This window comes from Varanus komodoensis, unplaced genomic scaffold (assembly GCF_004798865.1).
Source record: "Varanus komodoensis strain SLA01 unplaced genomic scaffold, ASM479886v1 scaffold2, whole genome shotgun sequence".
NCBI classification, from domain to species: domain Eukaryota; kingdom Metazoa; phylum Chordata; class Lepidosauria; order Squamata; family Varanidae; genus Varanus; species Varanus komodoensis.
In genome coordinates, this window is record NW_025335568.1 from 38896300 (window position 1) to 38918874 (window position 22575).

A 22575-nucleotide genomic window follows, 5' to 3' on the forward strand; every position below is an offset into this window, starting at 1 on the left:
TATTTATACTTATTAATCTGTGTTTCTCTTCCTGCTCCTTCTCCAGCCCCCAGAATTAAAAAAATGTTCTAAGCAAATGAAGTGCTCATTTTAAGGAAGAGCCATAATGCCGCCTTGTGGCTGAGCCTTGTAATGACACCTTCCTGACTAAGTGTAAAAGCTTTTCTCCAGTGGTAACCAAACCCTGATCATTATCTAAGTGTGACATACTGGATGGGAACCAGAAACAGAAGATGCATCCACGGTATCTTGGATTTACATCAAAGCTGAAATGTTAGCTGTATTATCTTCAAACTAGGGAGACCTGACTTTAAAGTATTCATTATTGAACTGCTCCTTTAGCAGTTATATCTTAATTAAAATACAGCTGACAATGCACCTGCCTATAAATCTTCTTAATAAAACCCATTCATTCCAGGGAGCAGGGAAGGGTCACCATTTTCATTCCCATCTGCTGGAACTGGAAACCTGAAGAAGGGGGAGTTGCTTGCTATTTCATTTTACAGATGCATTTGATAGCTTGGAAAAGTGCTAAATGTCTAGAGCATCTGAGAAAGTTTATGTAGCATGGAAAAACACAAAAAAATAAAGTAGTATAAGTTAGGGAAAGGAGTGAGGACAAGATTCCAACTGTTAACTCTCTAGAGAACATCGATCTCCCTGGGAGAATATCAATTTTCATTCTAGGCCTCTTCTAAGGTGTGATGTATCCGTTCCTTTTCCTCTTGATCTGTGCCTGTCATCTCTCACTGCCCACAACCCTCTATTCATGTACCTCCCTCAAACTCCCCTACTCTACTCTGGTTGCTAGAAGATGGGCACCGTCCATGCAAGGCCAGTATATTTTGCCATACCAAGTGGCTGCCCTACCAAATCTCCAAAGCCCTCTGGAAATTCACAGAAAATTCCATGCGTCCTCAGATGACCATGTCTCCTGCACTGCTTGAAGGACCAAGTCTTTCGCTAAGAACCATTTAAACAAAGGAAAATGTACACCTTGGCACCTGGGCAATAGCTGGGGAAGATCACCTGGTCATAGTCTTATCTACAACAGGGAAATGTCTTGTATCCCTATTTAAATTCTAGTACTTATTATTTCTAATTTTGATTGTGTATAAATTAGCACATGCAAATCCATGGTATTTCTTCTTTTTTGTAAATGGCCGCCCTCCTCCCAGGGCGATGTATGATGTGCTTGCCACATTATTTACAACGTTGCAAGTGAGTTTGCCTGCCAACCTTTTTGTTAAGCAGCTCCTGCTTCTGTGACTGTTAACAACCGCCTGATCAGCAGATATTAGTGGGTGAATCTGTTTCTTTCCAAGGCCAGCATGGGAGGAAGCATCACTGGGCATGTCTTGAGAAGTCCCAGGTTTGCTGCTGCATGATCACGACCCTCCAACTTGCCAACAGCCAGAGTGCAAAACAAAAGCCTTCTCTCCTTTTGTCCTTCTATGAGGAAGAAGCCCTTTTGCCCTTCCTTTCTTATCGCACGTCAACTCCCTGGGTCAACAAGGAAAAGTTTCCTCCTCCACACCACTCTCCATGCTCCGAGCCAGAGCCTACGGCTCTGTGCCCGGTGTCTGGTGAGAGTGGCCACCCTTCCTCTGCTCTTCGTTTCCCCACTGCCACCAGCCAGGCTGACAAGAATGCCTCTCATTTCCTTAGTGCCTCTGTCCTGCAGCCCTGCCTTAGCCCTGAGACTAAAGCTAGGTAAAAGCCACCTCAAAATTATGTGCTAAGGATTGGAGGAGTGGTGTCTATATTAGCCCGTCTTCACTTTAACCTGAGCTAGGGTGGCCAGGTGGCCCCTTTTAGTGAGGACAATTCTCAGTAAGGAGGACAGCCAGACAGTGCCCTGTATTTGAGGGACTGTCCTGTCCAATTCTGGTTTAAAAATAATCAATCATATCTATAAATTAGCATATACCAATGTAAAGTAAGCCACTGCCCTCTTGCCTTCATATGTGCTCACCCTACACTCCTTCCTGGGTACTGTGACAAAACTCATAAGCAAGAATCTTATCTTTTGAAGCAACTAAGGTGCATCAAACAATTTATGGTGCAAAATAAGACAACAGCCTCAGGCACCTTGCCTTGGTTGGAAAATGGATCACAACAGGGTACGGTCTCGTGTGTGCTATACCTTCAAACTATTTCCATCAAAGAGGGCACAAGTAAATTGCATATTGCTGAGCATCCGAGGTGCAGTAAAGCCAAGTCTTTGACTTCTGGATTTTTTGCACCCAATTAAGCTTTGCACTCGGAGCTCACCTTGCTTGGTTCACAGATGTCCACTGGGGGGCAGCACAGCTGAACATTTCTGGAACTGAAGATTAATGCTCCCTAAAATCTGCAGAGGTGCATTTTTAAGGAAGAGAAGCCAAGGGACTGGGGCTGTTCTTGGACCACCTGCGGTATTATTCATTTTAAAATGAATTAGCCAGAGCAACTCAATGGCAGAACGGCAGAACTCGGTGGTTGTACCAAGTTGCTCCAGGTAAGAAGAGGGATAGAAATACATGAGTTGTTCAGTGGTAGAAAGCTGTGACTTTAAGATCAGAGTTAAACCAGTCTCGTATTGGCTCAAGCTGTACAAAGCCAGGAAACTAGAATTTGGGTCTGATGCCTTGACTGACATGCCCCACATTGCACAACATGAAAAATTATGTTTGCTTATAACTCGCCCTTCATGAACTCACATATGTCCTTGGTCTTTTGGGTATTAACTTCCACTCTATATTTCTCTGGTGCACCTGCAACTGGAGTATTGTGTTCAGTTCTGGGCCCCTCATTACAGGAAGGATATAGCCAGGTTAGAGTCAGTGCAGCGTAGGGCCACAAGGTTGGTGGCTGGTTTGCAGGGGATGGGGTATGAGGCAAGACTGAGGGAACTGGGTCTCTTCAGCCTGGAGAAGAGGAGACTCAGAGCGGATATGTTGGCGACATACAGGTATGTGAGGGGGTGTCACATGGGGATGGGCAGAGACCTGTTCTCCCCTGCAGAGGAAGGCAGGACGCGCTCCAACGGAGCAAAGCTCAGGGAGCCAAGGTTCCATTTGGATGCCAGGAAGCACTTCCTGACAGTTAGGACCCCGACGGTGTGGGATGGGCTTCCACAGGAGGTGGTTGAGGCCCCATCGGTGAGGGGGTTCAAGGAGAGGCTAGACATGCACATGATGAGCATGTCTTGAGCAGAGCCAGCTGGAGCCAGGAGTCAGACTAGATGGCCCGGGAGACCCCTTCTGACTCGCTCTGTTTCTCTGTTTCTATGCTTTTTCACTGCTAACCCGAGGAGGCATCCATCTAGAAGCACCCTGAGATCACTGTGCTCCTGGTTCCTCTGCCCTGCTCCACCTCATTGGCTGCTGCTTCCTTGGTGGGAGGAGTCAGTGGGGACATCTCCCACGCTTTGTTTTACTGCACATTATGGGGGCAGAAAAGATGCATTTGTGTGTGCTGTTTTGGGAAACAGTCCTTCACTTCCCATCACATCTAGTGCTGTCCTTAGAGAGACTTATAACTTTTGCTATACAAATCTCTCTCTCTCTCTCTCTCTCTCTCTCTCTCTCTCTCTCTCTCTCTCTCTCTCTCTCTCTCTCTCTCTCTCTCTCGTATGCAAATGTGCCACAGACCTGAGGGAAAAACCAGCAGGAGCAGTGGCCACACCGGAATTCCATGAAGTCAACATGGACTTCCGGAAGGGGTCCGGTAGAGATGGAAGCTCCTGCAAAATGGCTCTTGGTACGTGTCTGGGTGACAGAACGGTGAGGGCAGCAGGCAGGAGAGAAAGGAGTGGAGTGTGCCGTGCCATCTAGCATTGCAGCTTTCCCACTGGTTTGTTTATTTAAAATATTACACACCAACCAATAGCCATGGGAAGTATAAAGCAAAAAAACAAAAAAATGTGAAGCCATAAGAAAGATGGAAACTGCAAACATGGTCCAAATAAAACAGGCCACAGCATGAAGTCAACATGAACACTGGTGCAAAGAGTTCAAAAAGCACCACAACAATTGAAAAGCCCGGGGACATGAAGTGCCTCCACAGGGTGGTCCAAGGGCCGCCTGTGCGCTCCAGTCTCTCTCTCCATCTCTCTGGACAGGCCATTCCGCAGCAAAGACGTCCCAGCTCGTGTGCCACGCGTCCGGCTCTGCAGGGGGTGGGCTCCATGCCGACGGTCTGTTTAAAAGGCTGCCCAGCCCAAGTCTGCTGCAGCGATGAAATGTGGAGCAGGGGGAGGGAAGGGCCCTTGAGGTTACCTTCCACAGGTAGCATCTGGGCAGAAGACTGCGGACACACACAGGTCTCTGGGTCACAGTGCTCCCTCTCTGCTAAGGTGCATTGTGTATTAATCTCAGTCATCGCAAGCATTTCTAAATTTGCATCTTTACATAAAAATTAGCACATGCTCCTTGGGTGCACAGCTGCCCACCCCTTTACCCTGTTTTCGTGATGGTGCTGATGATCCATTTCCATGTTTTTAACTGAAGTGCAAGTGGCCACTCCAGACACAAACAAAAAAGTCCTCTCTAGCAGCCACTTATCACACCTGATCTGTTTGCAAAGAAGAGTCAAGGTGCCTTTTTTAGGCCTACCTGTCAGAAACCGACCATGGAAAGTGGAATGGTTCATGGGCCATGCCACTTCAGTCCACAAAGAAGGGATGGGACCCCCATCCCCCCCCCCCCCCAAATCTCCGCATTTAGGAAATAAGCATATGGCCTAGCCTGACCTCCTGCAGGATCAGTTAATTTCCTCTTGCGCTTATTTTGTTTTCATTCCATTTGTGTACTGAGGAGTTATGGGTCCCCACAAATTCATACTGATCACTTCAGAACCAGCCTAGGACCTCTTCCTGCCTGAGGCAAAGTGCAAGATGGCAACTCAATTTCATCTACCAAAATTGACTGGACGGGCCACTGAATCTTTCTCCAGCATGAGCAAGTGGACTGAATCTTTTTGTTACATCTAATTATGGCAGCCAGTCCTTAGTTTAGGGGGCACAGGCAAGTGACCCAGCCCTGCCTTTCAACACCCCACCATCTTTCTACATCCCCAGCATCTGCTGCCTGAGGCACCCGCCCCTTCTGCTACTCATGGCCCTGTATCACCCATTTGTATTGCTGAAGGAGAAGGTATATTTAGCCAGGATGCAGGACTGACCTTGCAATTGAAGAAGTGCTCACACAAAAGCATGCATGGATTTTAGACCCGTAATATCCCATTCTCACATCATGAATTAGTTGTCGGACTGTACAGCTTTGAAGTGCAAGGAACTGATGGAATGCTTGAGCACTCTACCATCTTGCACATGCAAAGCTAACACATCAGCTCTAAGAGAGCTGGCTAACAATCAGACATTTGTATGCAGAAATCTTCTCTTCGCCTTAAAAAGGGTTATACTTAAGCTGGGAAATTCAGAAATCACTTCCAGGTCAAATAGCTGCTTGAAACTGTCCACGAACTGGTTGTCTTTCTTCAGTCGGAATCGCATGGCCCAGATTATCATGGTCTTCTCAGTACACAAGTGCTCAAAGGTCAGAAGTAGCTCCTCCAGGTAAGGATGGTCATAGACCACATCAGCAGCCAAGATGTAATCAAACTGGCACAGAGACCTGGGGAAATTCTTCTCCAAGTCGATGCCCCAGAGCAGTTCTTTCACCTGGGGTTCATGCAAACACTTCATCTTGGTGTTTCTGCGAATGTTGTACTGAAGGTTTCCAAGCAATTCAGGCAAGTCGGTGGAAATCACACGTGCACCTGGGACAAAAGGAGCCACCGAATGAAATTCCTTCATGAGGACAGTTGAAAAAGCAAGTAAAAGATAGCTTTGCAGAAATTCTTTCCAGCATAATGAACAGAGGTGATCTATCACAGACACAGACAGTATTATTCTGTGCTGCCCATTTCCCCAAATGGTGAAGTCTTAAAGCCATGTTGGTTTCCTTTGGATGAAGAGATCAAGCAGTACAGACCCAGAATGTTTTGCACTGTTTGTTTTGCTCGCAAACTTAGATGCAGAGCAGGGATAGGCAGGAAGCAGATCCATGGACGGATGTTTTAGGCTTCCGCAGTCAGCGTTCCTCATGCTGCCCATGCTGGAAGGAGCTTCTGCCAGTTGAAGTCCAAGACATCTGGAGCTCTACCTTCCCTCCGCCTCTGAAGTAGAGCTTAATCAGGGACAGAGAAATAGCAGGGTGGCAGCTCCTCTACTCCACATCAGTTTCTCAGAAAAATGCAGTAGTGTGGAATTTCAAATCTACACAAGCTCCACTGGACAGAGGAACCCATCTGGATTTCAGCTTCACTGCCTTCCTAGTCTGAACTGGGAAACCGGGCCTGCAAACTGCGTCAGGAAACTCCCATTTGCTGCAATGGGAATGCTCTTTCCCCAGGACAAATTGCAGGCGTGGAGGCTTGATCTGCATCAGGACTACTGTGAGGGAGAGCAAACAGCCGTGACCTTTGGGTTTTGGTTTTTTTTAAGCCAATCATGCAACTGCTAATTGTCTCATCCAGGTTGGCCCATAGTACTGCAACAAACTGATTTTGCAACACACTGGCATTCCCTCTGCTTTTACTGATATGCCCTTGGGGTGTTCATACCACACATGCTATTTTTAAAGCAGAAGACAATGCTAGAAATTGCAACTGCTCACCAAGGATGCTGGCTACGATAGAGAGCAGCCCTGTTCCGGCTCCAATTTCAATGACACTTTTGTCAGCCATGGCATATGATTTCACATTGGTTTCCAAAAAGTGGCACAGAACAAGAGCCTGTCAATCAAAAGGAGAAATGAAGGGAACCAGGCAGACACAGAAACTGCGGTTAGCACCAAAACAACATTCACTGGGATGCCCGTGTGGTGGTTTGCATGTCGGACTGGGACTTGAGAGACGCAGGTCTTGAGAGACTTCCCTGGGCCATGAAGTTCACTGGGTATCTGTAGGCCAGTCACCAAAGCTTAGCCTAGCCAACCTCACAAGGTTGCCATTCAGGTAAAAATATAGGAGGAGGAGGAGGAGGAGGAGGAAGAGGAGGAAAATGCTAACCACTTTGGGTTCCTTGCAGGAAAAAGGTGAGATAAAAATATAATAAATAAATTTTAGCAGCAATATATATAATCCCGTGAGGCTGACCTATAATAAAGGAACAGAAGTACCCTTTGACAGAGCAGAACCATGAAAAGCCATTGATGCAGCTGGAACAGACGAAGGTGAGGGGGAAACAGGACCATTCCACCTTGATTTGTTTCCTCTGCCCTCCCCATCACTTTTCCTTGCATTGTGTGCCTTTTTTAGACTGTACATCTATGGGCAGAGACAATCTTGTTTTACTGATTATACATAAGCTGTTTGGATGAGCTTTTGGCTGATGAGTGGAATGCAATGTACAGTGGTACCTCGGCTCACGAATGCCTCAGTTCACAACAAATCGGGTCGTGAACAAAAATTTTGTAAAAATTTTGACTCAGGTCACAAACCCCGCATTGGGTGGCGACCGCGATCGTGGCCATCTCCCCGTTCCCCTCAAGTGGGGAGATGGCTGAGATTGCGCCCGTCTTTCTTGCACAAGCGCAACCACAATCATACCCATCTCCCCCCCCCCGAGCATACCCGCAATCGCACCTGTCCCCCCCCCAACGCACCCGTGCAGGGAGGAGCAGGGAGAAGGGCGTGCTCATGCTTGGGGTGGGTGTGAGGGGGAGATGGCCACGATCTTTGTTGTTCTTTGTCCCTTTGCTTCACATTATTCTGATTTAAAAAATAGTTACAGAACGGAATAACCTTATTTACATTGAACCTTATAGGGAAATTTAACTTGGCTCACAACCAATTTGGGTCACGACCAGAGTCCTGGAACAGATCAAGTTCATGAGCCAAGGTACCAGTGTACTTAAATAAATGGTCCAGAAATTCAAGAAAACTCCAGAAGTTCCTTGTGCTCGGTGAAGCTGTAAAGTTTCTTCTTCACTTTGGCTTAAGTCTGGCTTCCACAGTGACTTGCTCCTGCTCAGGTTCACTAGTTACAGGGACAGTACAGAGTGCTATGCAGTGAAGAAGCACTCATTTCTAATATGAACATTCAAAGTAGGCCAAGTCGTCACGAATCCAGTTGGGGATCATCTCAAGAACAATCCCCAAGGCCAGAGGCGTGTGGAAATGTAACATGCAGATGCCTGCCATAAACCAGAGTCTCCCATTACAGGTCCCAGAGTGAAAGAACAGCAGGTAAGGGGCTGGGCAGCTCTGGATAAAGATTGCTTACCGACACAGTGAATGTTATCAGGGATGGAAGACGGGTGGGAGAGAGGAATAGTAAATAAAGGATATTCCTATCATGTTCCTTGATCCCGGCATCGGATTGGGGTAAGTATACACCCCTTTTGAGCATGATGCCCAATTCGTGAACACTAGAGAGGCCCGGGAATGGGGGCAGGTGGACCAAGTGAACAAGTGCAGTCCCAGGGTTGAGTCCTTGCCAAATTTCAGTGGCAAGCCATGTATTTCACATGGCTCATCCTTGTATTTAACAACTTGGCTGTTGCCATAGGCAACCAGAAATTCCTTGCAAGCAAGTGAGCAGATGGGCAGAGAGGGAACGTGACACCCCATTCTTTCTCCAATCCTCGATACAGGGGAAGAAATGGCTTCTTCCAGAACAAGAAAAGCAGAGGGCCTGGCAGATGGAAGATGGACTGCTCTGTCACCCCTCCACCAATCAACTTGATAGAAAGGCTTATTTAAGTCTTACTATTATTATTTTATTTATTTATGCGCTGGCCTGCATTCAGTGCTAGCCAGGGTTTCTCTCTTCCGTCTCCACCATGGAGACACGGGGATCTAGACATTTGTCAGGCCAGTAAAAGAAAAAAAGAAAGAGAGGGGAAAGCCAGCGGGTAACTTTCTGGTCTTATTTACAAGGCTGATGCATAACCGCATACCACTCTGTTTCAGATCATAGATCCAATAATATAGTGAATACAATACCGAAGGCCAGACCACAGCTCCATAACTGTCAGTGGCTTCCGTAATCTTTATCTTGTGGCCAACAAAATTAAATCCTTCCCAGGGCTGGGTGGTTATAACGGATGGAGAGAAGCATCTTCCCATGATTTCTGCAACTAGCTGTTCATCTCCATTCAGTCCTGATAGTGAAATAATGCAAAGATTATACATCTTAATCACAGTGCAATGTCCTTATCACAACGCTACTAGCCTCCAATGGGCAGGCCACCCCAAGTCATGTGAGTTATGCCACGGCACACACATGTTCCCAGAAAGGAACTGCTTAGTGTGATGTCTGTGGTCAAGAGGAACTGTCATCCTTCATACTTAGTATTTATTATGCTGTAAGAACAGAACATTTTTCTCCTTTCCTCAGCACCCTGGATAGAAAGAGGGTGGAAAAGTCATTGCATTCTTGTAAGTGGGCTAAACCTCAGAGACAGAAGATTGGAGGGGTGCATTTAAAAGCAGTCAAGGGCTAAGCCAGGTTGTGTCCTATTTGTCCTGCAAGTCCCCCTTGGAGCAGCAGCTCCTCAGTTCCTGTTGGTCTTGTGGGGACCAGCACTGCTCACGTTAACCTACCAGGTGGCAAAGGGGAGACTTAACCGGCCTACCAGTCAAGGATGTGGGCAACCCGCAAGCCCATGGTAAGGAGTCATTCAGTTCACATGCACTGCTTTACAGCAAAGGCAAGAGGTCTCAGCCATGCTTGACCTCTCCACCAATTTGCACCCTCAGTCCTCCAGACACAGAGACCAAACCCACAAATGGAATAAAGATGAAGGAGGCATAATGATATAGAGGTGAATGTTGGAAAAGATGCATTACTTTTAAACAAGGAGAGAAAGCTAACTCCTTCCAATCTTGCTGATCCATTTTAAAGACATTAAGGGCAGTATCCTGCACAGGCACTGTGCCTCCTTTGCCAGTTGTGCAGGCACCAGTGGGCAGTGTCTAAACTAAACTAAACTAAACTAAACTAAACTAAACTAAACTAAACTAAACTAAACTAAAAACTAAACTAAACTAGTTTCCCCACCACCACCTTCAAATGAACAGAAATACTTGTTTCCAGATCAGGGCAGGTTCAAATGAACAGAAATACTTGTTTCCAGATCAGGGCAGGTTAAAGGAGCTCCCTTCTAAGAGCTCAGCTGACACGCTCCAGTCTGGAATCAAGTGTTTCTGAACATTTCCAGTTGTTTCAAGAACTGTTAATTCCTTTCACACCAGCAATGGGTCTCTCTGCTGTAAGGCTGCAATCCTACGCACCCTTACCTGTGCTAATCCCACTAAACAGAGCAAGATTTACTTCCAAGGAAATCTGAACTGGATTGCATTGTAAGCAGCTTAACAAATGTAGCTTTATTCAGATTCTTCTGCACAAAGGGGAGGAGGTACACACTTGTTGATGTCCTGACTGTCTTAATTTCTGTCCTCTAAGAATCCAGGAGTCCACTTCTTATAGTCAAATCATCGGTATGTTTTACAGAAATTTCAAGAGCTCTCCAGGCACAAGGCAAAGTATGCTCTGGTCTCCAAAAACTATGACAACCGAAATTTATTCATCTTTTAAGACACCACAGGGTTGTTAGCTTAGCTTTTTAACTACAAAATAAAAAGACCACTCTTCCAGAAGTCCTCTTAATATACTTCATTTTTACATTGTCAGTGATTATCATTGGAGTGAGGCCAGAAAGGCACCATAAAACTAGCAATTTCCTTTGCATATGGAACAGTCAGACTCAGGTCTTGCTAAAGTAGCCAACCTATCCAGACTATGACAAGTGCCATGTTGGATCAGTCCAACATCCTCTTCCTGCCTTAGCCAAACAGATGCTGGTGGAAAACTCACAGCAAGAGCTGAGTGCAAGAGCACCTTCCTGCTCGCATTGCCCAAGAACTGCTCTCAGAGGTAAACTGCCTCACACACGGGCAATAAAACAGTGCACGGCCATCAGGACTACTAGCCGTAACCTCTTCAGGGCTGCCCAGACCTGTGGGCATCATTACCTCTTGTGGCAGAGAATTGTATAGCTTAAGCATGTGCTGTGTGAAGCAGCACATTTTATCTGTTCCGCTTCTCTCTTCGTTGGATGACCCCAGTCTACTATGACGACAGAGGAGAACAAAGTACACTTTATGCATAACGTTATACACCTCTGACTGTCAGTCACACACACACACGGCTTTTCCGAACCTCAGGCATAGCCTGCAACTGTAGCATTCCTCTTAGGGAAGATGCCCCAGATCCATGAGCATTTGGGCTGCCTTTTTCTACACTGTTTCACACTGTGCAAAGTCCCTTTTTGAGGTGCAGTGTTCAGAACTGTACAGTATTCCTACTGTGGTCACAAAACAGATTTGCATAAAGGCATTAAGATATTGGCAGCTCTATTTGCTATTCCTTTCCAACATGGAATTTTTCCTTTTTTTTTGCAGCAACTGCACATTGGTTGAACATTTTCATTTGCTTGCCTTCGCTGACTCATTCCTAATTGCAGGTCATTTATGAGCCAGTTAAAATGCACCACTTTTCCCGATGGAGATCCTGAGGGACCCCACTGTTTACATGCCTCTGTTTCAAGATCTGACCAGTCATTCCTATCCTCCTCCAAGTAATCATCCGGTGCATACAATCAATCTCACTTAGGAAGGAAAAATTCCACCTAGATAAGTTAAGCTGTTGAAGAAGTCTTGCTTGTATATCATCACAAAGTTCTGACATCTCCAGTGCAGATGAACATGTCAGGTCTTCTGGTAAGGAATCCAGGGATGCCCTGCAGTGTCCCGCTGCAGCGCCTTCAAGCAGCCTCCGTTGGCACAGCTACCGAAACCCTAGACTGCAGCCCTGAGACAGTTTGGCTCGTGGACAGCACATTCTCCCTCTGACACAGCAAAATGGATGTGGTGCTGCAGGCTGCTGAGGACGGACCTCCAAGGAAGTCTGGCAAAGTATTTCCCAAGTGTGCTTCAAGACACAATAGGGGTCCTGCAGAACAGTGAAGGAGGCCTGCAGCATGCAAACAGGGGAAGGCACCACAGTGAGGCCTGCTGCAGCGAGTGGCCTGGGCTGCAGGTTGGTCAGGACAGAAGGTTGTGAGGGACAGGCAGGGTGCATCAGAGCCTTAGTTATTCGAGGACAAGGTAGCTGCTGATAGGACAGATTTCTGCCCGCCACCCAGAAAGTTTTTGCCTGTCAGACTAGGCCACCCATCCCTAATGTGGTGTCCTCCAGATGTTTTGGACTTCACGTCCCATCAGCCACGGCCGGCATGGTCAATGCTGAGGTGCAAGGGGAACACCTGGAGGGCACCAGCAGTGGCCTTTCCTGGTTTTTGAGAACGCTTGCGCAAGGCACCTACCAGGGACTGGCTCCCGCCAGGAAGCGCCTTCTCACCACCCACTTGTTCCTCCTCCTCCTCCTCTTTCTCATCCTTGCTACAACTTGCTTGCTTGCCCTGCAGAAAGCACAGGAGGCAGGGGCTCCTGAGGCGCTGAGCCTGCAGCCATGCTGTACAACTTCAGACTGCCACCGGGGGCTCACACGATCCAGAATGCTCCACTGCAAATACCCTTCCCAGCACCATCCACTACCCCAATGCAGAGCGTCCCTGCAGCCATTATTCCCACCACGGGCAGTAACATTCTTTTCCACCAGCACACAGCGAGAGAGGTTCTTGTGGCTTATAGCTCCACCACCCCAGCCCTCTCAGAGGTCAAGAGGACATAGATCCTGGTTACCCACAGAAACATTTTTGGTCACTCTGCCAAGGGCAGTCCTCACTTCCACGTAGCAACAGCAGACCCTGTCGCGTGGAAGGCCTTGCAAGGATCAATGCCAGGTTCCCATCTTTACCTGGGTGTAACTCCTATTGAACTCAGGGGAACTGGCATAAAATTGCACTGCCTATGAGGGTACACGATCATCTTGACCTCAGATGGAGTCAACTGAGGACTTCATCCAGGCATAGATACAGCTTAGGCACAAAATTGTGTACACAACATTAAGCCATCAACTAGCAGATGTTATTCCACCCTATCACAGCCTTACTAAAATCCCACGCATTGACTTGCCATCTTATCTAGCTGCTCGCGTAAGCATATTTTCTGAAAGGTTCACCCTTCTACTATATCCTGCTTCTATTTTGAGGAAACCAAAACCGGTTAATGCTGAGTTCATCACTGTATAGAGTGGTTCATGTTCCTTTCTTATGTAAGATTTCTCTTCCTCACCCCCTGCACCACAGCCCCATTCACTCGCCATTCCTAGAAGTGCATCTGGGAAGCAGCATCTGTGGACATGTCACCTTAATAAGGATGTCGGATAATGCGGAGTTCATGCTTCTTTAAACATGGCGAAGTAAAATGATATCCTACCAAGTCCCTCAGGCATCCGGGACAGAGCTGCTCCTTTGGCGGAATCTGTCCTTCATGAGCACGGAAACATGCTTCATTGTTTCAGGAATTCATTGTTTGTTATTCTCAACTCACAGCATGATCAGGGTCAAACTGAAGGCTGTATTACTTTTGTTACCTGTCATGTAGCATGCGCTGAGCTCTTCTGCATCTGCTTCTTTTCCGTTACTTTGGAGTAACTGCACACTGCCCTGACTTGGACTGGATTGGGACTGAAATGCAGGGAAGGCGGAGAATAAACTTCCTCCCAGTCATTCCCCTCCCGACATGTCACCCCATCCCAACACAGCTACGCACACATGTCTAAATAGCAAAACAGGTGCCGGGCGAGCCTTCACTGAATTCAATAGAGGTGTTTTCCCTTGTGTTTTGTCCCCATGTTGCGTGGGGGTGGTTCGAGGATGAAATTTTGGGGAAGCAAATGAAAGGAAGAAGATCAGTTCCCCCCTCCCACCGGCCCCTGGTCAAGGTCAGTTCAGGTCAAGGCTACATACATTTGCTGTAAAATGCACAGGCCATACAATTAAGTTCTCATGGAAAATCACAACTACACCAGTGGGGAGTGACTGACACTTGGCTTTGCTTTCCCCCAAAATACTGGATGTTCCCCAATCTGTAACGCTCTACAAAGTGTTGTTAAAAACAACAACGACAACAACAACAACAGAAAGGAAGCTATATGGTCATCTAAAACTTCCATGAAAAATTAAGAGCAAGAAATAACAAGTATACGAAATAAGAGTCGTGTTTAAAAGAGTCAGAGTTATAGAGTTCCTTAGTGAAGGCTGATGGGGCTTAAAAGAACTGTGTGAATAAATTGTTTTGGCAAGCAAATAATCCCCCAAATACGTACATGCTTACCATGGCACATACTGGGGCTTTCTGCTGTAAGTGAGCTCACAGAGAGAGAGAGAGAGAGAGAGAGAGAGAGAGAGAGAGAGAGAGAGATGCTTTGTGTTTGCCTGAGTTTACACAAAACACCCAGCCTGCAGAATAGCTTTACAAAGCTTTCTGAACATTTGTAACTTTCTGGTTGGTCCTAATGAACATATCATCCTGTCACTTTTGGGTTTTTTATTCAAATGGACCAACACAAGTGTAATTTGAGAAACAAACGCAATCACTTGAAAACATCATGTTTCTGGTCTTTTCAATCTCAAAATCATGGATTATATTTCCTTATGACCAGACACGGCAGTGTGGGTGTAGGTGGTGGGGTGGGAGCGAGTACTACCAGCACCAAGAGATTCACCATCCCCAGGATCCATGTTCCCAATTATTCTGGCACTTTGTCACTCTGACTGTCCTTCTCTCTTGACTATGCACAAGCAACTCCGGGATGGGCAGTTCCTGAGAGGCCGTGTTACACAAGGAGGCACAAGTCTCCTTGTCTCTCTGCCAGCATGTCCTTTGCAACCACATAAGCAGTGTCTGTTCTCCAGAAGGCCCTGGTCCAGCAACTCACTGTCCAGAACGCTCCATATTTCCTCGAATGCTGCTACTGATTGGCTCTGGCAAAACCTCATAGTCTCTGGACAATACTGCACAAGTGCAAGGAAGTATGTTTCCAGAAATATCCTCAGCCGCCATCTACATTTAGCCTCAATGCTTTCCCACATGGCAATAGGAAAGCTGTATAACCCATCATAGGTTTGTTTGGAAAACACTGTGGATCTCAAGAGTCCACTTTCCATACCTTTCTCTTCCCCTCCTATCTCTGGGCTACACACAGAGAGATACATTATAGAAAGTAACAAAAAGTCACACACACTGCATTACACATGGCATATTTCTGGTGTATATCTAATATATTTTAAGTGTACCCTTAATGTTAATGTGACCAGCATGTGTTTGCACAGAAATATTATAGCCTGTGCACTCATGAAAGCTGAGCACACATTTGCTAGCAAACCTGCATTTGCCCCAAAGCGATGCATGAAACGGCCCTTAAAAGCCACATTATCATCTCATTCTGGATGTGCAGCATGAGAGAGCTCTTCTTTACTGGGTGATGTGCTACAGAAATCGTGCATACCATTCCTAGTCCTGTGTTTGTGCAAAAATGCATCAGATGAGCATCATTGTTCTTTCTCTTTCCAGTGTTCAGGTTGTGGGTCTAAATTGCCCTGGCCAGGGACAAGAGGTTTTCATATTCCAAGGAAGGAATATGCCAGTTCCAGGTTTACTTACAAGGAGAATCAATTTGAGCGCAAAATACAAGCTTGCTGGCTAGCCCTCCCGAGCAAGTTAGCAGCAGGTCCCTTACTCCACAGCAAGAGAACAAGCCTGCAAGGCCGGCCCCACTCAACTGGAGCAGATGGTCAGCAGACCATGTCAGTCCAGACAAGAGCACATGGGAAATGACAGGCTTATATGGGTTACAAGTGCAAAGCGAAGCACAGCAGACAACAAGCAGATAGCAAAGTACGTTGGGAAGAAACAACTACACTGAGAGATGAGGCACCACAAACACTGACTGTTTACACAGGTGCCAGGAAACTGTGCTGCAGGGAGCCAGAAAGAAGGCGCAACAGGTGAGCAGGGTCCCTGCCTGGCCTGTCAAGGTCCCCAGGTGGGGGTCCCATCTCCACTGAGGATGGAAGACAATAGGATGTAGCCTGAGTTGGTCAGCCAACAAACATAAGCTCATCAACTGCTGCCTACTGAGAGCAGAAGCGTATTAGCAGGCCAGTAAGGGGTTGGTCCAAGGATGCGGTGCAGGCATCCTTTGACCCTCTGTTACGCAAAGCGGGGCTCCCTGGGGTGAGGAGTCTATAACGAAAGATCTCCATTTTAATTGAAATTAAAGGCTAGCAGAGGTCACCATGCTAAGTAAGGCCTATGTTTTCAGGAGCCAGAGACCCAGACCTGAATCTGGGGTACAAGTCTGGCACAGGGTCTCATTTCATGGACCACCCATGTCATGTAAAGCTTGAGGGAACCCAAGGCTTGCAGAAGTACCAAAAAACAAAACACGAATCTTTAGGCAGGAAAACAACTTGAGGGAGGGAACCCCCAAACAGTCCACTGAGGTCCTCAATTGCCATAGGGCATGGACTGACTGGATGTAGAAGGGAAAGCCACCCTGAACAGGGATGCCAAATGGGCAGGTTCCGTTGCTCATCCTAGTGGCTGATACATTGTCGGTGTGGCCAATGGCATGGTGTGGTGCAGTGGTTAGAGTGTTTGATAGTGTAATGTAGTGGTTACAGTGCTCAACTGGGACTTGGGAGATCCAGGTTCTAGTCCCCACTCAGCCATGAAGCGTACTGCGTGACCCTGGACCAGACACTATTTCTCAGCCTAACCTACCACACAGGATTGTTGCTGTAAGGAGAAAATAGAGAAGGGGAAACTACCTTGGGTTCCTTACAGGAAAAAAGCAAGATATAAACACCATCACCACCACCCCCCCCCCCCCCCCCACACACACACACACCAGGCAGGAAATAGGAGACATGTTTTCCCAACCAATTAGTAGGACAAAAACCAGGAAGAGGGCCAAAGGGAAGATTTACCTTCCTTGTGGTCTGGCCTTCTGGAAAATTCACGTGATACAAGGCATTCATGCTGCGATTCTGAACCCATTTCACACAATGCCCCGGACAGGTAAGATTCTAGAAACAAGAAGTGTAACAGATATCAGTAGCAACACACGAAGCAACAATATGCCCAAGCAAGCATGACCATAGTATGGAGCTGGAACTTGTGGCACTTTTCTTCATTAGTCATATACTTGCTTTCAGATAATACATTAATAAGGGCAGTCATGAATCTACTACGGTAATCATCAACCAATCATAGTCTAAGTCAATGATTGCTGGTTCATTGTGGAAGCAATGGACAAGTCTCAAATACTAGAAACTTTGATTGAAATGTGCCAGATCCCTAAGCAAGAACATTGGGCTGCTATGGCAAAATGAGTGACTTGTCTCTGGAAAAGTCACAGAACAAGGCCATGTACCAGCAGTTGTCCTCACAAAGGAACGCCTTGGAGAAATACCTGTTTTAGTTCATATGTGAATATGAATTTCTCCACTTTTTCTCCTTGTAAATGCTGTCAAATCCTTTTCTGTGGCAGTTCCCCATCCATCACTGTGCCTCTTTGTCTGGGATAGACAATAGTAACATGAGAATGTCAACATGCACTTGCTTTTTCACATAATCGAGCACACATGTTCACAGTAGTTAGAGCAGTTCTGGTCTATCCCCAGAGTTATGAGCCCCCTTCGAGGTTCTCCACCCCACCAAGGCAGCAAAGCAGTTGGTGTAAAATATATTACAGTGTATAGACGCATCTTTGGTTTGCCAGATGCTCAGAGACACACAACTGCATAGCAACAGTTGTTATGGAGCAGGGATGGTAGCAAGCATTCCCGCAACAGAGATTAATTTTTCCAGGGTGCTTCACATACTAAGAATTTCACTGCCCTTCTGTTGTGAGTGAGCTATCACTGGGTTGTATCCAACCTTAATCAAAAACACATCCCTTTCATCGGGATCCATTCGAAGTAGGACTAACAGTTGATATGCCCCACTGTCTTGACAATGCTTATTCTACCAACAAGAAACCAAAACAAGCAAGCAAAATAGTCTGTACAGAAGCACAGCCTTTGCAAAATGAGTGGTCTGATCCTATGTATGTTTACTCGGAAGCAAGCTCCACTACAATCAGTGCGGGTGCTCCCTGTTCGTTGGCGCACACACTGAGGCAGAGAAAAAGGAATCACCAGAACATCTTGCTACACTTTTGAGTGACGGCATTATTTATTTGCTCAGCATCTGGCCTTTTAAGAAATGTTATTCTAAAGGTCATCCCTGTAGGACATTGTTTTTTTGTAATCCGGAGCAGCCTACCAGGCTCAAAAGTGTGAGCTTGTTACCCTGCTGACTGGATCTGTGCATGTTTTGAGCAAGGCTGAAAGACATCACGCAGGAACATTCCCGTATCTAAAACACACTACATCATAGGGAGGATTTAGAGGCATTAAGTGTAATTTTTAAAAAGCTGTTGTGGCTAGACTATCTTTTAAAAACATCTACTGCAATGCATTCGGCAACATACCTATTTTGGAGTTGGTGGTGGTGTCCAAAAAAGGTGAAAGCAAAAATATGCCCCTGCAGGTTTTCTCTCCTCAACTCAGGTTATAGTGCATGAAAAGCCCTGCACAGGACTGGTAGTAAAGCTTGAGCAGTCCCCCACAGTATTAGCAATTAATACACCCAGCCAGCTAAGAGGCGAATCGAGTGGGCACTCCCCTTGAGTTTCATTGGTAAAAGAAAAGCTGAGCTCACTTGCATAAGAGGGAGGGGGATAATTCTCAGAAGAGATATAAATCTAGCGTTATACAAGGCGCTTTCATCACTGCCCAGCCTGGAATGAAGGAAATGAGGCTGCGATCTTGCATCCTGGAAGCAGACGTTAAATTCAGTGAGACTTACTTCTGAATAGACGTAACGCCACATTGTAAAACTTGTGGAGTGTGTATGGAACAGAAGCATTGGGTAGGAATGTACCTCTCTCTTAGGAGAGAGTGGTAAAACCCCCCAGACCTACATGTTTGCAGTGTATTCAGTTTCATCCTGGGGAAAGCAATGGGTGCAGATCCAGCTGCAATGTCACCAACACTGTGTCAAAGGGAGGCCCACATCTCAGCGGGGACTAACTGACAAATAGTCCCTGAAGGCTCTGGCTCTTCACCACTGCAAACTGCTTGACTGCTGGCATCTTGTTCAGGAGGTAAGGAGGTGGTGCAGGTGATGCTCCTACCTGCTTGTCCTGCCTGCGTCAAGCAAGCAAGCCATGGCAATGATGAGAAAGAGGAGGAGGAGCACAACTGCTGAACAGGCGCAATGGCACTGAGAAAGTAGATGCCCTCTAGGCGTCCTTCTCAGGGGGCCCTCAAAAACCAGGAGGGAGCCCTGGGTTGGGTGATTTTAAAATGTTTGCAATTGCAATTCATAAGGGAGGGAAGGTGGGATATAAATTAAAATGCACAGAAGCGGCATCCTCCTTTTAAAAGGAAGTAACACATCGTGTTAAAAGGACAAGAACCAAGAGGGGCAGCCCAATTTTGGTTTGGATTTTGCAGGCACCGTGGATGGTGATCCTGTAAGTTTGGAGAACAAGTCTGCCTTGGCAACCTACTATCAGTGGCTGCTGTTTAAATGCAATGGATTTCATTGCAGGTGAGTACAGTGCAGGGGACACAGGGCATAGGACTAAGTCCTTCCACATGTCCTTCCACATATGGGAGCCTCTCCTTCCCTCCACTTCCTTCTTTTGCATGTCTTGCCATCTCCTTGCTCCATAGAACCAGTGAGCAACAGCCCTTCACAGGTAGCTTTCCACGCTACCAAGTGACGGTTGCTCCTTGGGATTTCCTAGGCTAGCCTTACCCAACCTGGTGCCCTCCAGATGTTTTAGTTACAACTTCCTCCAGTCCCAGACAGTACAAGCCATGCAAACATCTGGGGAACATCAGATTAGACACAGTTGTGGTTTCTATTTGAACCCAGAAAAGAATGTAAGGAAAGTCATGCTGGATTAGACCAAAGGTCCATATCCCCCAGCATTTTCTTCATGCGGTTGGCCAACCAGCTGCCTGTGGGAAATTCACAAGTAGAGCATGAGCGCAGTAACACTCGTGTGTAAGTGTGTATAGAGAGACTGAGGAAAGCAAATAGCCGTGAGGACTAGGAGACAACGAGAGCCTTCTCCTCCACGAATTCATCTAATCTCCTTTTAGATGCACTTCTTCCAGGACTATAGTCCCATTCATTTCCCAGTGTAAATCATGAACCAGGGAACCCAAGGCTGCTTTTGCCCCGTAAGCAGCTCTGACGCTTAACTGGAATGAATCTGATCCGTACCAACACCTCCTAGAGTTGTGAGACCTTGTCCAGTAATGACAATTTTTACTGGGCACTATTTATCTTAAACCATAGGATTTTTATTTGACTTCTTCAACAGAGGTCCCATCATGGCTTCCTACAAAGCTATAGCAACTCTACCATCACTCAAGAAGTGTCTTCAGTGTCTTCACTCAAGAAGACACTGATTGTCTCTGATGTCCAGAGACCCATCCCAGTCTTATACCACCTTTTACTTTTAACTAAGTATACAACTGCTAGAAATTATGTGTGTTGAATTCGAGTCCAGCACCAAATTCCATTTCAGAGCTCCCAGAGGTTGCATTCCAATGGTAGAAAAGGCAAAAAGCAAAGACTGTGAGGCCAAAATACAAAAACTGCCAGCATATGTTAGCTCAAAACTCTTACTGCCAGTGACTAGATCTTGTGAGAGGCTTTTCAACCTTTTAGAATTGAAAAATTAAAGAGCTGGCCCACCACTGCCCACATCAAAACCTACCAAATGATAAATGATTGAGGGAAAGGAGGCAGGGCCAGAGGAGGCATCCCGGCTCCCAGAGATCCCCACACCAGCTTTTTTGGAATGGATTTGGCCCACAGGTCTGAGATACTTCAACCTAGTTATAAATACATCATATTCAGTATTTATAAGCAAACCACTTAGGAATTTATTATTTTAGCATAATAAAATGATCAGAAAATGGAATGTTTGTGCATGACAGATTTACTTTATAAGAAGTTAAGCAAAATACACAATAATTATTGCATTGCATAATGATGAAATGGGTTCCTTTTTGTAACATACATTTAAAATGCCTCTAGCAACATTTTGCTATCCTAATTCATGTCTTCACTCAGGCTCTCTCATATCCACCCCTCCCACTCTGAAAATTACCATATTGTAACTAGTAGATTTATTTATGCATTTTACCCATCATCCCAGCTGGGCAGTAAACTTTGATCTATGCAGTATTGCCGGGTTTTACATTCTGGAACAAACTACAGATATAATTAATGTACAAATCGATTAAAAAAGCATCTGTGAAAGAGGACCAGTGGAATTGGACTATACTCAGCAGCAGAGATTAACAGGGAGCAGTCGAGTGAAATGAGACACATACTATAAAACTTCATGGCTGGAAGGATGGATTTGTTCCTGTTAAGAAATCTTAACTTGGCAGAATGATAGGGCAAATCTTAAGAAAGTCACCTTCAGTGCTCATTCCTGGGAGGCAGGTAATTTCTTAAAAACTCCCTGGATGCTTTGCTTGAACTTTCAAATGCTAAAATGTTAAGCAGTAAAGACTTTTTCTGCTCAGTAGGACCACTGAAAGATTTCACCCAAAGAAAGAAATCTTTCCCACTACAAGGCCAAAGTATACACACTATTGCCTTTGGTCCCAGCAGGAGAAGAATGCACTAAGCAAAATCCAGTGGGACACGAACATGCCCGCCAATTCTATACATCTACTTGATGCAATTGAACTAGCAAAAGAGACTGGGTGGAGATGGAAGCAGCTGCACCCCTGTGGATTCAGCCCACCGCCTTCAGAAAAAGGAAGGCTCTCACAAGAGAAAAAAGCTAAATTCACAGCTGCTACTGTTGGAATGATTATGTAACACCCCTCCCCACCTCAACAATTGACAAAGATATTTCTATTATACTCTTCAGCCCTTAATTACACATAAACAGAATAAGACAAGTTATCTCATGGCTTTAAATTTGGTTCATGCTACAAGCGGCACAACTTTGTGAGTCTTTATCATCTATCACCACATAACAGAAGTTTAAGATTTTATATTTGATTTATATATTAAATCAAAATATTTAAGTCTAAGTCAGAATCATCCAGGCAGAAAAACCCCCAAGATTAACTAGGTCCAATATTCGGCCTGTTTCCCTTGTCCCAAAACCAGCTGAAGTTCAGGCAGTGAGAGAAGCAAACTGCCTCTGATAATAGCAGCGTTACATAGCCACCCTGACTAGTAGCCTCCTTGTCCTCTAGGTGGCCTCTACAAGCCCAAATCCTGCCATAAAGTCATCCAGGTTGGTGTTCATCCCTTCCTCTTGAGGTACTGAATCCTGGTTTAGCTATGCAGGGTGTGAACTTTGTCCATTATGAGGCATCACCCAGCCCTCCCCCCCCTTCTAGCACTTTCTCAACACTGTATGTGCACACTTTCCCCACACTTCCGCCCTTACCATTTTTGCATGCCTAACAGCCCCAATTGTTTCAATCTTTATTACAGGGGAGTTGCTCCCGTCCCTTT

The 22575-nt window shown here is 46.0% G+C and overlaps 1 protein-coding gene across 1 annotated transcript; it reads right to left on the bottom strand.

Annotated features, from left to right (window-relative positions):
• Positions 1-5260: 5260 nt before the first annotated feature.
• Positions 5261-17019, bottom strand: LOC123023158 (protein-lysine methyltransferase METTL21E-like). Its single transcript, XM_044429585.1, has 4 exons — positions 16950-17019; positions 8995-9152; positions 6663-6780; positions 5261-5763 (listed from the first exon to the last, which is right to left on the bottom strand). The coding sequence occupies exons 1-4, from the start codon at positions 17017-17019 to the stop codon at positions 5357-5359; spliced, it is 753 nt and encodes a 250-aa protein (XP_044285520.1). The 3' UTR covers positions 5261-5356.
• Positions 17020-22575: the final 5556 nt, after the last annotated feature.

What these genes read in the sequence shown, in the direction of transcription:
- LOC123023158 (XM_044429585.1), bottom strand. Translation starts at nt 17,019, where the DNA reads ATGGGTTCAGAATCGCAGCATGAATGCCTTGTATCACGTGAATTTTCC. An exon ending in AAGGCCAGACCACAAGGAAG is followed by an intron (nt 9,153 to 16,949) that starts GTAAATCTTCCC and finishes TTTCACTATCAG; the next exon opens with GACTGAATGGAGATGAACAG. An exon ending in TATCGTAGCCAGCATCCTTG is followed by an intron (nt 5,764 to 6,662) that starts GTGAGCAGTTGC and finishes CTTTTGTCCCAG; the next exon opens with GTGCACGTGTGATTTCCACC.